This window comes from Musca vetustissima, unplaced genomic scaffold (genome assembly GCF_032173495.1).
Source record: "Musca vetustissima isolate MV318-11 ecotype Yass unplaced genomic scaffold, APGP_CSIRO_Mvet_v1 utg704, whole genome shotgun sequence".
Lineage (NCBI taxonomy): Eukaryota > Metazoa > Arthropoda > Insecta > Diptera > Muscidae > Musca > Musca vetustissima.
In genome coordinates, this window is record NW_026876336.1 from 1,405,847 (window position 1) to 1,421,403 (window position 15,557).

General features: G+C 33.2%; 3 protein-coding genes across 5 annotated transcripts in view; 2 read left to right on the forward strand and 1 right to left on the reverse strand.

Moving 5' to 3' along the window:
- LOC133338861 (insulin-like growth factor 2 mRNA-binding protein 1) overlaps positions 1 to 15,557 on the forward strand; it is a 123,539-nt gene that overhangs the window by 25,350 nt on the left and 82,632 nt on the right. The gene's annotated exons all lie outside the window — the stretch shown is intronic.
- LOC133338895 (sodium/potassium/calcium exchanger 3-like) lies at positions 2,654 to 11,783 on the forward strand. 2 transcript variants are annotated; one of them, XM_061547020.1, is made up of 8 exons: positions 2,654 to 2,690; positions 9,065 to 9,238; positions 9,317 to 9,504; positions 9,580 to 9,766; positions 9,852 to 9,932; positions 10,612 to 11,118; positions 11,197 to 11,298; positions 11,362 to 11,783. In XM_061547020.1, exons 1-8 carry the CDS (start codon positions 2,657 to 2,659, stop codon positions 11,697 to 11,699), a joined length of 1,611 nt encoding a protein of 536 aa, XP_061403004.1. In that variant the 5' UTR covers positions 2,654 to 2,656; the 3' UTR covers positions 11,700 to 11,783. The 2 variants fall into 2 exon arrangements, with proteins under 2 accessions (XP_061403004.1, XP_061403006.1); XM_061547022.1 differs by lacking the exon at positions 9,852 to 9,932.
- On the reverse strand, positions 13,040 to 14,009 carry LOC133338869 (cytochrome c oxidase assembly factor 7 homolog). The gene is made up of 3 exons (XM_061546991.1): positions 13,906 to 14,009; positions 13,491 to 13,780; positions 13,040 to 13,426 (listed from the first exon to the last, which is right to left on the reverse strand). The coding sequence occupies exons 1-3, from the start codon at positions 14,003 to 14,005 to the stop codon at positions 13,040 to 13,042; spliced, it is 777 nt and encodes a 258-aa protein (XP_061402975.1). The 5' UTR covers positions 14,006 to 14,009.

A 15,557-nucleotide genomic window follows, 5' to 3' on the forward strand; every position in this document is an offset into this window, starting at 1 on the left:
TAAAAAATTAAACCAATAAAAAACCACGATTTTGATGAAACCTTAGTATTTTCTCCCAGAACCATATGATTTTGATTCTATTATTTATTTAAATACTATCATTCCAAAAAGTGTCATTATCATCGTTAGCATGATAATGCTCATAATATGTTGAAATAATTTGTAATGACGTCGCTTAATCACATTATGCCCCAGTGTCGAATTACTATTACATTGTAGTGACCTTTTGCAGGGTCCGGTGTGAATGTGTGTATGTGTCGTTCTGTAAGCGTGCGTCTGTTTTGTTTATTATTTAATTTTATTTTATTCGATTCATTTGCTTTGGTTCGATTTTTATTGCACCACTTTGTACTTAGAATAGAATCCGATACTGGGCAGTTCATTTGCAATGAACTGTCGTATACAGACATTTGTGGACACGCTTTAATTATTATGTGAAATGGGATGGGTTTCATTCGGATACTATAATGACATATACAACACGCACATCTAATGAAGTAAATTTGACCGTACGCACATCTAATGAAATATATTTGACAATATTGTCGAAATCCACCACAATATTTGAAAAATAATACATAATTGAAGAGTTCAACTACCAACAACAATGAATTAAGCTTGAGTAAGCTCAGACATTTTCACTACAAATCCAAAACATTATTTAGTATTGGAAAATTTATAATAAAAAAATCGAATATTTCATAATTTAAAAACAAATGACCCATATAAAAACAATCGATTGAATCAATTATAATAAATATCTGACTTACAAGTCACAAATACGTGACAAATAACGAAAAGCCACTAGCTTTGCTGTCTCCAAATTCTATTTGACCCGCATTATAGCTGTCCAAAAATACCAGTACACACACACAGACATATCCGAACTTTGTAAAAAAAGATATTTTTATTTAATTTGTACAATAAGTTTGTTACTTTTTTAGGTTTGAAAAAAAAAACAAAGAAACACAGCGACAGCAACCCAATGATGATCTCTAGTAATCATCACACATTTAAATTATTTCACTTACACAGTGACAATTGAGCATGATCTCGTATTGTGCTCACTTGCTCGCACAAATTACTCTAATACTCACACATCATTATTTCAGTGGTCCCCTCGTGACCCGTCACAATCACTTTACGCTTCTGTTCGGTCCAGCCACCACTGGTGGTCATATTGTCATTCTCCATTGTTGTCATCGTTACCGTTGTGCGACGACCAGCGACGTCCAGAGCATTCAATGTTTTTGCCGATTTTGGATTTTTTTTTTTTCCAACTGACATCAAATTGCCGTCGTGGTTTTGTGTGTGAGCTTCATGCATTAGTTGCGAGCTTAGGAGAAATTAGTTCACGAAAACACAGCGGTAACTGAACATCATATGCAAAGAAATTTCGTGTGTTCTAAACGTCTTTCCTTTGGAAATTTATACACACAACCTCCAAAAGACAAACATTTGCGGCTTACATCGGTTTCAAGATCAACTAATTTAAAATGCTTTTGATATTCTGCCGACAGTGACGTTTGACCAGAAAACCTAAAAAAAATACTCGCAAAAACGTAATAATTAAATCCGCTGTTTTAAAACAACGACGACGGAAACCAAAGATTTTCTTTTAACTAGACCGCCTTCGTGCCCGAGAAGTAGAGTTACGGTGACGTTCGATTCACAAAAAAATAAAACAGAAGATTCCCGGTTTCGTGAACGTTTCTTGGCCGGCCTCCATTCATCCATGTTTCGCCTAATTCCCCAGCGTAAAAAGAAGCTCAATTTAAGCTATACAAAGACGACGACGTCGGTGGTTCTGCATCTGATTCTTGTCGTCTCAATCATAGCCGTCACTTTTGTTTTTGTTTAGAATGCTGTTGATGCTGCAGATGTTGGCGGCATATCTTCTCGACAATATCCAGAAGCAATTGTACTCACACTAAGGAAAATGATGCTGGCTGGCTCTGCGATCACTGTCATTGTGTGTGTGTGTTGCCCATGTAGTGGTTGAATAACGCCTGTTCTATTTCCCCCCGAAAAAGTATAAGAAAAACGACAATTTGTCATAGAGCCGAGTCGCCTTTAGATTTTGCAGTACCGTGTGTGAGCTTGTGTGTCTTTGTGGGGAGCGAGCGAGTGAATGTATCTCGGCTGTTGTCGCAATTGTCATATGTGTGATGAGCACATTTGCGGAGGCTGAGCACAGTTTCTGACGAGCGGTGTTCAAAATATCAACCAACGTAACTACGATCGCGCTTACGATCTTCCGTGAATTGACAAATTAAAACAAAACCCCAAATAAAAAAACACAAATTTACAATAAATCACAACAACAAACTAAGAGTGAATTAGAAAAATAGAAACAAAACAAAATAACAAGCCTTAAAAACGATAACAACAACATAAAAACCATTGAAATTGAAAAATAAACAACAAAAAACCTCGAACTCGAGCAACGAACGGGGTTTAGAGGTTTTTTTCATTTGTTACGTTTTTTTTTTTTTTTGTTGTGCTAAATATTTGAAAATTCAAAACATTATTAAATGAAAATCATTTGAAAAGAAAATAGTTTGAAACCCAAAAACATAACCCGACACCAATAAGAAGAACTCCACTACTACCAACAGACGACGACGACGACGCTCAGGCTCGTATTCAAAGGAAAATGGAGGATCACTGGGGTTTAAGTAATACAAATGGTATATACTGTAGTAATGTTTAACGAATATTTATATTTATAAGAATACTAAACTATTTAAGCTGCTGCTAAAGAGCGAAAATTCCATACGAGGGTTTTGAGGAATAACATTTTTAACATTGACGTAATCGATATACAAGTTATAATTTATTATTTACTTTTGAATATTTTTCTCGAGTTTTACAGTGGGAAAAATAGAGTGCGTAGTAAATGTACAATATAGTTAGATATAAAGATACCCCAGTATCTCTCAACAAAAATACACTTGCGAATAAAATAATATTTAAAATCTATTTTAGTGGGATTTCATCGTTTAGTATGAAAGACATGAAAAAATACAAAAAAAAAACTGGTAACGGATTTTTTTTTTATTTTCTGAACACTTTTTACGTCGAATTACCCCAAAATTATATTTTTAGAAGTTTTATGTTATTATTATAATAATTTAGGACAAACTGATTTCAAAACATTACCACTGTAGTGTAATTGTCATTGTTTATAATTATTGCCAGTGTTTACATTTGATGCGATACTTAGAAATGTTTGAGCGATGATCGCGGATTCAATCAACACCGTCGCATGCCACCACTAAACAAATGGAAATGCACCATGCCATCATTTCATTTATATACTGTTTACAGTGCTATAATTAAACGGGGTAAAATGTATTTAAAAAATAAGAGAAACGTACATTTTGTTGCTTTTAGTCGGAGACATAGCCATGGACAAACATTTTTTTTTCAAAATTTAATAAAGTATAGTTTCAAAATCACTAACAATTCATTAATGATTTATCAAATATATACTTTATTTATGTTAAGCAACAATACATAGAAACGTAGATGACATGTATTAGGCAATCGTTTAACAAAAACATTTGTCTTGTAAACCACAAATAAGGTAAATTCCTTTAAAATTCAAAGAAAAGAAAAATATTTTTATTATTAATCCACAAAATTAATATTTTAATAAAACAATTTTTGATATTATGCAATGAAGTAGGGATTAACCCTACTTATCCAATATATTTTAGTTTAAATAATCTCATTTTTATATATACGTCATGGATATGAATTACCCTTCCCTTTGAAATATTCGCACGGAACACCACATTTCAGTACCAGTTCCAAAAAATTGTACAATTATACCGATCGATTTTCTGTATTTTAAAATTACTGGGCAACATTTTCAACACAATTTTTATAACATAGTTTTTAATTGATACAAATCTCTCTCATAGAAAATTATCGATTGCCACATTGAATGTGAAGTCTGTCCCGCGGTTCACACTACCAGAAAAAAAGATTATATTAGGTTGGGGAAAAAAGATTCCATTATTTTTATTTGAACTATAGGACATTATTTAACACGCTTCGGAATGTCCGATTTGGGCCAAATATGCACCGTTTTGTTGTATGATTTGTTGTCATTTTAAGGGTAACTCAATAATGCCTCTCTCATAGAAGTCCTGCTCTCTATTTGCAAAAAACTCTAGTAGTCGATTTTCACACAATCCTCCCACAGATACCAGATCATTAAAGAAATTTTGCAATGCAATAAAAAGATGATAATCGCTTTTTGCCAAGTCCGGATGCATTAAAACGTCCCAACCAAGCTCCCAAAGTGTGTGGCGAGTCACTGTAGATGTGTGTGGCCTAGCGTTGTCCTGGTGGTACACGATACCTCTCCTGTTGGCGAATTCTGGCCGTTTCTGGTCAATTTCTATCTTCAGACGGTCCAGTTGTTGACATTAGAGATCAGAATTTAGCGTTTGTCCATATGTAAGCAACTCATTAAATACTTTATAACTGCTTCAGAACCTTATGATTCTTTTATTTATTATTATTTATGATTATTCTTTTAGAAAATTTAAAAGTTGTAGCATTTTTGGAGTACGACGAAAGGTATATTAATTTTGAAAAATGTGTTCCTAATTACATAGTTCAATTTTTTTACTTAAATGTTATAATTTTTATATATTTTCATAACTATCTGTAGGATTCGTCTCTTTCCTGAACACATATATTTTTTATTACTATATTTAAAATAACTGAGCACCTTTGTATGCATATTATTCTGTGTCTAACAATAAACATTGATTGCACAACAAATATTGAAGGAAATTTCTAAAAAAAAAAGCACTCACATCTACAGCTTATGATTGAGAAAGCAAATAAAAGTGTTCTTTTTTCTAAGATAGAAACCCCAGGTGGTGATTATCTATGGTTTAGGAACTCACCACGCAGTAGAGATACACAAATACACACTTCCAAACTAAACAAATGAAATCACAACCAACATGAGGACTATATCTCAGTGTGTGTGGGGCATAGAAAACGATGAAATTCGTAAACTAGAGTAAATGCCTTAACTATAGAAAACGAAGAAGAAGTGCGATAATATGGGTTTAAATTGATGATCATCTTCATCATCATCATAGGTTGTAGTCCATAGATCTCAAAGCGAGCGATGGATATGTAAAAGATAATAAATAATAATAAGCAGTCAACTAACGGCTAGAGGCATCAAGAGCAAAATACAACAACAGCAACAACACCGACAATGTAAAGTGATGATTAAGAACATCACACCCAAAGCAATTTAGAAATGAAAAGAAAATAAAAAAAATAACAGCCATCATCGAATTTAGTACTCAGCAGCGACTTATGACATACGTGTATAGCAGTAGATTTTGTCGGTATATAAGAAATTTGAAAAGATAGAAAGAACCAAAGAACAAATCGTAAAGCATTTGAAACGAAAGAAATGATGAAAGGAAAAAAGGCAATATTAATATAAATGAATAAAATGACGTTGATAATAATGACGTCAATTTGTCAACATGGATGTATACTTATAACATTTTACGTTAATATTAAAATGAATAATATTTTCAGTATAACATATATAGGGATTTGTATGTATGTTCATAATATTTTATGTAAATATTAAAAAAATACTAATATTTTCAGTATGACATAAAATAGGGATTTGTATAATTTGTGGTACATTGTGGCGTATGAACAACGTGCTGTTTTTAGTTGCCTCATAATATGTTATACCATTTTATTTTCAATAGATTATTTATTAATGTAATTCATTTAACACTTGTCATTAAAAATATATATTATTTATCTATAGTGGAAAAAACACAATTGTCCCAATAGTTATTTGATAACAATCTGGATATATTAAATAACGTTTACTCTAATTTTTGTTAGCACGCTATGATTATTTGTCTGGTTGGTTTAAGGCAGACATTAATTGACAATTACACTGTTATTCATTATATTTAATCATATATGCTTTGATTAAATATATAATACGATAATAAAAACAATGAGGGGAGTGAAAATTTTCTTATGGCGATGAAAGCTCTTGGCGCGGACCTAGAAGCACAAACACGTTAAGTTTTTGAGTTATGACTTACAGTTTCTTCATAAATCAGCTTCACATCTTTGTTTTATTCTATTGTAGATTATTTTTGAGATGGCATGCCTTCAGCTAAATCGAATGAGGACTATTTTTGTAAAACATATCCTCTTAATATCTGAAGAAAAAATACGGCTCACATTCAAAAAATATCAAAAGGTATAGCCGATTTTGAAAGAGTAAGAATTTTCTGCATTTTACATTTGATCGAGTAAAAATTGAATGTGTTGATTTTAAAGAATTTTTCACTTTTTTTATATTTGGTTGGGGAAAAAGAAATTCATTATTTTTTCGGCAGATGACTGTACTGACAGATTTCTCGTAAAGTATCGACCAAATAATTTTAGATTTATGCTCGTTGTGGGTTACAGGGTGTTAAACATGCAAGTGAACAAAGGGAAAATTCGGTACATTTTATAGTTGTTCTTTTACAAAAACGAAAATGCAAGCCAAGCGGTTAACATTATGAATGATGTTTATGGTTACGATACTGTAACAGCCAATTATGTGCTATTTTGATTTCGTAGATTCCGTTCAGGAATATTTGATGTTAAAGATGCACCTCGCACAGGTAGGCTGGTCGTCGAAAATGTTGATAAAATCGGATAAATGATCAAATCATAGAACAAAACGGTGCATATTTGGCCCAAATCGGACATTACGAAGCATGTTAAATAAAGTCCTATAGTTCATAAAAAATAATGGATTTTCCCCAACCTAATATATGACCACTCTATTTTCGACTCAATTTGTCCAATACGTATTCTATTGTAGATTAAAATTCTTTCACATGATAATTATCATTGCATATAATTAAAGTCTAAATAATGATTTTCTAATGTTGTGTAAAAATTCCAACTAGAAATTTCATATTTTGCGTTATCAATAGAAATAACTTTCTAGAATAATAAAATCTCACTGATTATCTTCGAAAAAACTGTAGATAATGGTTTGAATGTCACATAACGATATAAAACACAATACCTCAAATGTCAATCATTTTCCAAGGTTCCATTTAAGAAAGAGTATTCAATATAAACTAAAGGTATTGTTGTTGTTGTTGTGTTTTTTTATTCCAACAAATATTAACTAAAATTGTATGCAAATAAATTTGTTTCTATTTTCATTTGTTTTTCTCAAATTAATTGTTAGAATTCAAAAAACAAAAAATGCAATCGAATTCTCATCATAAACTAATGCTTTGCGTTAGAAGAGAAGAGTAATGAGACAATATTATAAATGTCACACACACACACGCGCTTGCACACACAATTCTCTCATATTAGTAGGCAAACATTTCAATTCAATTCTTTTTTGCATCGCAAAGTCAAATAAATATTGTGACCAGATATGTGAAAATGTATGCTATGAGTTCGCACCAGAGTGGAGATTTCTGATTTCGATTTGTTTGCCAGCCAGCCAGCCTGTCTGTCTGTTTGTCTGTCGGTAGTTTGCGATTTGATTTTATTGTTACTTTTTTCAGACTTAATTAAGCAATTTAAGAATCATTTAATTGAGAGAGAAAGCATTTTGCTTGACTTGACTGGCGTACCAACCAACACAGAGACACAGGGTGTTTCAGAGGCGGCCTTTTTGTTTGTCCGCAAAAGTGAATTTACTTGAGTGTAAGTGGGCATGTGTGTGTGCTCATCGCACAACAATGACAAAAGTCGAAACATTAGAGAAAATACAAATTCTGACTTTATCAGCTATGTATCGGCGTGCCTCAACAACATTTAATTATCCATAATATTTGTTCGTTTGCTTGTTAGATTTGGATATCTTCTCCTTCGTCGAACTATAAGATCTTTATCGTTCATTGTTTATTGCCGCATTGAATACTTAGTTTATAGCTTCCGTTGATCATTTCGCTAGCTGTAGTTGCTGTTTTTATTCAATCTTGAAACAAATTTGTTATTGTTCTTTGCAATCATTGCTATTGCTATTATTATTTTTTCAAGTTGCGTTTTTAATTTCCATTTTTTTCTCTTCACAATTTTCTAAATCAATTAAAATTGTTTGCTAGTTTTTTGTTGCCTTTTTTTAAATTGTGTAAAAGTAGTACCGCCGCTTTATAATAGATAATTTAAGTTTGTTTATTGTGTTGTCATCATCTTTAGTAGCTGACAGGGAAGGTTTTTTTCTACTATTTAGGCGGCATTTGTTCTAATTTATGAAAATAAATGTGTAAGGTTCCATACAAAATTGGCGATTTACACTTTTGCCGCCAAAATAAAATACTTACAAAAAAAGATTACTATCGTTAAGTACGAACAAATTTAATTGAAATAAAATATCAAAGGATGAACAGGTGGTACTCGTGTGCGTATGATCAATATATTTCATACGTATACGATCCATGGTACCATTCATGTCGGGGGATATTCTAACTAAATTAATAATGAATTTAATGATAATATAAATAAATGTAAAATAAATTAAAATTCAATTTTGTAAATCTGTTGTACATAATTGTTCTCATAACATGTAGTTTGTAAAACTTGTTTGAATGCAGATTTTCATGCAGAGTATTTCGATCTATCAAAACAGATTCTTCCATGATTTTATAAATGTTTCATAAAAAAAGCTCAATATCTTATGTCAACATAAAACTTCATTTTAAATGAAAGTACTAAGTACATATTGTAATATTAACTCTTCGGACAATCAAATAATAAACGGCATATACATTAGAACTTTTTACCGGGTTAACATACATTGACATATATGCAAAGAAATTGACAATTGAAACCCACTGGGTTAACGAAATCCGGTTAAATGTAAACGCACTAATAGTTCCGTTTATTGAAGTGTTCATCCGATATTAACCCTGCTGATAGACTTTGTTGGTTCGGTCGTATCATTTTCTTATGATTATTTTACAAACTCTTTTTGCTAATCTGTAAATTAACTTTTGCTATTCTATTCTCTGTGTACCCTTAGATATAAATTGTACACAACCCGCTATAGATGATTTTCCACGGGATTTATTCACAGAGGCCCAAAGACAATCGGGTGCTGTTGTACTTCATGTTATAGCCAGTTTATATTTATTCGTAGCCTTAGCTGTAGTATGTGATGAATATTTTGTGCCCGCCGTGGAAAAAATATGTGCAGGTATGTGTATTTTCTTCTTTTTTTCTTAAAATACTTATTATCTCAATGCCAACTTTCATCTGTGCTTCGTTTCGGTAGCCCTTAATATGTCCAATGATGTTGCGGGTGCCACATTTATGGCCGCTGCCACATCAGCTCCAGAACTATTTGTAAATGTGATAGGAACATTTATTACAGAGGGTGACATTGGTGTGGGTACCATTGTGGGCTCGGCTGTCTTTAATATATTGGCAGTGGCAGCATGTTGTGGCATAGGAGCTGGAATGGTATGTTTTATTCTGCTCTACACTATAAACACTGTATTTGCACAGATGCGCTAATCATCTTTCCTTGTGTTGCAGACAATACCATTGGATTGGTGGCCATTGACACGCGACAGCATAGCGTATGGATTCACTGTGGCCGTTTTGATTTGTGTGATGCACGACGAACGTGTTGAATGGTACGAGGCCTTGATCTTGGTTTCTCTCTATGCCGTCTATTTAGCTGTTATGTATTTTGATAAAACCTTTCAAAAATGTGCCAAAGGTAAGCATTCAAAATTTGGTGTGGTAATCCCATGTTTACTGATTGTTGATGATGGTATGATTTTGTTGTAATAAAACAAACACAGGTGGTGTTAAGCAAGCTCGTTCACGAAGCCGCTCATCCAATTGTAGCATACAAACCAAGAACAGCAATGACAAAGAACCAGGTTTATATAAAAAATAATTTTACCCTTTTTGCTAAATACTCTTGTGTTATGTTATGTGTTCTACAAGCATATATTAATAATTAATTAAACGAAAACAAACAAAAACAATTTTTGCAAACTGGCGGTCAATCATGGAATGAGATCAGAATGAAATAATTTTGGCAATTTTTATTTATTTTATTTAAAAAATCTAAAAAATTCTTTAAAATGCCGTGATTGATCATTAGGAGACTTTTAACAAATCAAAATAATTGATGTTGTTTAAAGTCTTATTCAAGCAAAGTCAACTTATTAAATAATTTCAAATGATCACACTTAAACAACTAAACTACTACTCTAAAGTCCGAAAAAAACCATTCTCACAAACTTGTTTCTTCCTACTCTCTGCTTCTCTCTGCATAGTTATATTCCAAATAAACTAGTATTCTAAAATCTAGATGCTATCTAATCTATTCGCAATACTCTGTTGCCATTCAAATCCTACTTTGGAATTTCTGAGAATGTCACTACTTCGAACTTTGTCTATCAATCATACTATAATATCCACTTGTAAATATGTTCACTTGTTTAATGTTCAATATACGTATGTATGTATGTTTACTTCCTGTTTGTTTTGCCTTCCATGCCTACCTATATTTGTACGGCTTTTTTTTGCTAATTATTTTCCATATCCATTTAGAAATTGTGGAGAACCGCATATGCCACAACTTATCTACAATTCAATTGAACGGTGGTGTAAATAATGAATCGGCAAAAACACCATCGTCCGCCGCCACGCCGGCCATTGCGACCACCTGTATTAGCAACACCATCACCACAACAATTTCCACAGTGTCCACAAACAATTCTGGTTGTGTGGTGAAATCGCCTCCCCCGGCAACGACGCAAGAAAATACAGATGTTGAAGCTCCTGCTGCTGCTGCTGCTGCTGCGGCAATTGATACACCATCAACCAATGGCGAAGAGGAAGAAGAGGGCTATTCTTTGCTAACCTATCCCTGGGGTAAGAGCTGCTTTGCCCAGTTTACATGGATTATTATTTGGCCAATACACTTGTTATTCCGTATTGCCATACCGGATTGTAAAAAGGCCAAAAATAATAAAATCTTTCCATTGACATTTGTCATGTGTATTGTTTGGATTGGATCGTTGTCGTATGTAGTTGCCTGGATGATAACAATAATTGGTAAGTAAATAATTGAAACCTATTTACCCAAACGTACCCAACCGAATTTAATTAATTCATTCTGTTTCATTATTGCAGGTGATACATTAAAAATTCCTGATTCAGTCATGGGTATTACTTTCTTAGCGGCTGGTACAAGTGTCCCCGAAGCGGTTTCCAGTGTCATAGTCGCCAAAAGAGGTATTGTATTCAATTATCATTTATTCTTTTCGTTTCAAATAATCCGACTTCCCTTTCGTCCAGGTCATGGCTCAATGGGCATTTGCAATTCAATTGGTTCCAATACCTTTGACATCCTACTATGTTTGGGTGTACCATGGCTCATCAAAGCTGTCTTCTTTCCCATACAGCCAGGACAAAATTATGTAGGCATCAATTCCGCTGGCTTGGAATATTCTGCCATTACATTGCTCTCCACACTGTTTCTTTTGTATCTGACCTTCTCCTGCAACAAATTCAAACTGGATCGAAAAGTGGGAACAGCCTGTCTGGTGATATATTTGGTATTCCTGGTATTTGCCTCCCTGATTGAACTGAATGTCTTCTTCCGGGTGAATTTGCCGACATGCGGCAGATCGTGAAAAGCTCCCATTTGGCTCTGAACATTGCAGCTCGGAGTTTGCGGATATATTTTGATAATGTCGTTTTGTTAAGTTAAGAGATATCAGTTACAACAAAATTTATGTAAATCCATTTAATTGCAACAACAACAAGAGCAACAAAATCATCTGTAGTACGCATAAACACGATCAGAATAGCAAGTCCTTACAACAAATGCCGTTTAAGGTCATCGAACAAGAATTTCACACAGACGCACCAAAACACACACACACACAATTATACATATTTAGATTTCTAAACTAAATACCGAAAGAGAATCATTGTTTAAGGATATTTTAAGTATTATTGTTCTATCTTCGGGTCTTGTTTTACCAACTACTGTTTGTTTATACAGATGTCCTGTCTCAAAATTTATCATTTATTATACAAATACATATAAATAAATAATATATTGATCGCCCTTGCAAACATAAATAAACTCAGTTCTTGTCATCGTGTAAGAACAATAGAAGTGGAAATTAACAATACAAACAATTTTGAAAAATATAATGTATAAAACTTTGCATAACAAAAATAAACAATTTAATGAAATGTAATTTATTTTATAAGATTTTTAATTTAAATAAAAACAGATTAAACAAAACTATTATCGTGTTTTTAAGGGGGTTTTTGCAATTATTTAAAAAGAAAAAAGGGAAAACATCTTTGGCAAATATTAATTTGCGCATAAAAATGTCAACAACTTCTCAAAATATAGACAAGCAGAGTATGTGAGTAATTAACTAGTTGGGACTACGTTCCCCTGACTGTGGGTATACGTTCTTCTATCATATTTCTACAGATACAACATCAACATGGCAAACTATGAACTTATGTGTGGGTAGAATTTTTTTCTAAACTTGTTTTTTTTTACCGAAAATGTTTCCATTCAGCAAAGGCCACAAATTGTGTATTTAGCTTAGTTTCCTTTATTTGTCATTTTCAAAAATATATACCTTTATTTAACTAAAAATAAACAAAAGAACTCTTCCTTTCGTTTTATAAAAATTACTTTAACTTAGTATGTTGTGGGATCTGAAGGGAAAGAAAAGTAGTGTAACAAATAAAAATAGCATTTTACAGTCGTCAAATGAAAACTATATGTACGCAAACTACAACAACTGAAAAATAGTTGCGGAGGATATCTTAACTTCAAAGAATGCTTTTCGTAGAGGGTGCAAAGCACTCGTCGAAGGCGTCATGAAAAAAGCCTGGAAAAATAGGGTATTTACATTGCTTAAGTAAATATAATTTTGTATTGCCTCCATGTTATGGCTCTTCAATGGCATTTGCACAATGCTGCATTGCGGATTCATATATATTATTGGGGATTCTTTAGGCCTTGTTGGAATTGTAAAGTCTGTTGCTGCTTCTTGATTTCTTCTTGCATTTCGATGGCAAGTTTCTTGTACTTCTCAGCTTCCTTTTCGTTCTTTTCTGTGCCATCACCGCGAGCATACATCTGACTAAGATTGGCACAGGCGTACATATTGCGTAGTTCACAAGCCTTGTACGCAAACTCAAATGCCTTTTTCATATCCTTTTGTACAATGTAGTCACTGTCCTTAACGGGTTTCTGGCTCGCGGGAGGTGCATGAGGATTGTATTCCTCTGGTTTACTTTGAACACCCGAGATGTGCATTCCGGACAAGTAAAAACAGGCTGTCGCATTGTTCATATCGCAACTCTTTGTAAGGTAAGTCAAGCCCTAAAATAAAATTTGTATTTTCGATTTTCTACGATTTGTTTTTTTGTATTTGTGTCGGGCCTACCTTTTGTACATCTCGATCAATTTCCTTTGGCATCGAACGGGACACCAACAAAAGGCCAGAATGCAGACAGGAATCGGAATCATTTAAGTTGCAACCCTTCTCATAGTAGCTAAATGCCGCCTTTGGATCTCCTTTGCTACCGCTTTTGCCCTTACCCAAGAAACTATAGTTGCCGAATTTGAAACAGGATTTTGCGTAACCATAATCGTCACATGTCGATTTATATACTTTGGAGGCTTTTTCGAAATCTTTTTTGATACCTTCCAAATAGTCTCCCAGTAAATGACAAACTACAACAAGAAGATATAGACAGTCAGTTTTAGTTTCCTTGCAATGTGTTATTACATTTTCTTTGCTGGACATTGGGAGGTTAGGATCTGTAATTTTTTTACTTTCAAACCAAAACTTCACAAACCTTCAGGTTTCTTTTCGGAATAACAACCGAAACGGTACTCCACTCCTAGTTTGTCGATATATTCCTTGACATCGGATTCCTTTTTCAGATCGTAGGCCATGATTTGTAACTTATTTATGTTATGAATTAATTTTTCTCTGGCCCCAATAACAATTTCTCTAGTAAAATTGTAATAAAAAATTAATTGTGACAGCTGATTTAGACTAGAGCGAGCGAATGAACAAACGGATTTTATAGGAACTATTCTGACAAATGAACGAATGGAACTAGATTCGATGTTGATACAGTACAAACCGCTCTGTGAACAATGTTCTCCAACACTAATTTTGGGTCAACAGTAGAGTTCTTTAAATCGACTTTCAACTAATCGAGCAATTGCATAAGGCAGTCAATAAACAACTGATTTTGTTAAATGCACAATTGCAATTTACTTGGTTCCAATATCTTTGACATCCTACTATGTTTGGGTCTACCATGGCTCATCAAAGCTGTCTTCCTCAACATACAGCCAGGACAAAATTATGGCTGGCTTGTTATATGTGGCAGCCTTTCTGGCGATACATTTGGGATTTATGGTACTTGCTTCCTTGATTGAGTTGAATGTCCTGTTCCGGGTGAATTTGTCAACATACGGCATGGTAAGGATATTTTAAGTATTGTTATTCTATCTTCGGGTCTTGTTTCACAAACTACATATAAATAATATATCGATCGCTGTTTGTTATCAAGAAAGGGTCGGTTGTTTTACTTACATTTTTTTTTCAAAGGCCATTCCTATTTGAATTTAGAGTCGCAAATCAATTCATTAATCACCAAACGCCATCAACAAATCTGGAACAGAGAACTTTCAATTTTCACAATATTCCACTTATCATGTCTTAACTTTTTTTCTCGGTTTATTTGTTACTTTTTCTATCTTTGCTTGCGGTGGATAGAAGAATTATTTGGCCACAAAACGCTCCACAAATGTTCTTAACTTAATGGCACTTGAACAACACAAATCACCCGACACGGGAACACGATAATGCAGCGCACTTCACTTTTTTAATTGCATTCAAAGTTGTCAAGTCACTGTGTGTTTACATCAACAAAAATAGAAAATTACGAAAGGGAAATATTCAGTTACAATTATCACAGAACGATATTTCGCGAAAATTAAGAAGAAAAACCGACCTCTTCGTGAACAAGTTTGTCCAACACAAATTTTGGCGCAACAAAAGAGTTTTATAGATCGATTTTTGAGAAATAGCAAAAAATAAACAGCTGATTTTGTTAAATGCATCATGGGGCTCTGTAGATCGATAGACAACTGTTAAATGAAATTCAGAATAAATCACAATAGCGTTTCATATGAAATTCAATTTTCCGTTTTCAAATTAATTTGAATTACTTTTTAAAATAATACTTTGGAATGATGATATATAAAATTAAAATAGACATTCGACTTGTAAAAATCTGTTAATAATAAATAAATATATTCGATTGACAAGAATTTGAATCTCAACGGACCAGAATAAAATTACCGAATGTTTCAAAGAAGAGTTTTTTCCACGAGACCGGAAAAGTCTAACATATTTGAGTTCCAAATTATCGAGGGTTAAATGTAAATACTAAATAATTTCTATCAATTTCTTAAACTTGGACGTTATCAT

Bases quoted from the DNA above. Each gene is read 5' to 3' on its own strand.
- LOC133338895 (XM_061547020.1), top strand. From the start codon at position 2,657: ATGGAGGATCACTGGGGTTTAAGTAATACAAATG. The intron at 2,691-9,064 runs GTATATACTGTA...GTGTACCCTTAG, and splicing joins GGGTTTAAGTAATACAAATG to ATATAAATTGTACACAACCC. The intron at 9,239-9,316 runs GTATGTGTATTT...TCGTTTCGGTAG, and splicing joins CGTGGAAAAAATATGTGCAG to CCCTTAATATGTCCAATGAT.
- LOC133338869 (XM_061546991.1), bottom strand. From the start codon at position 14,005: ATGGCCTACGATCTGAAAAAGGAATCCGATGTCAAGGAATATATCGAC. The intron at 13,781-13,905 runs GTTTGTGAAGTT...TTCTTGTTGTAG, and splicing joins TTCCGAAAAGAAACCTGAAG to TTTGTCATTTACTGGGAGAC. The intron at 13,427-13,490 runs GTAGGCCCGACA...ATTTTATTTTAG, and splicing joins TTGATCGAGATGTACAAAAG to GGCTTGACTTACCTTACAAA.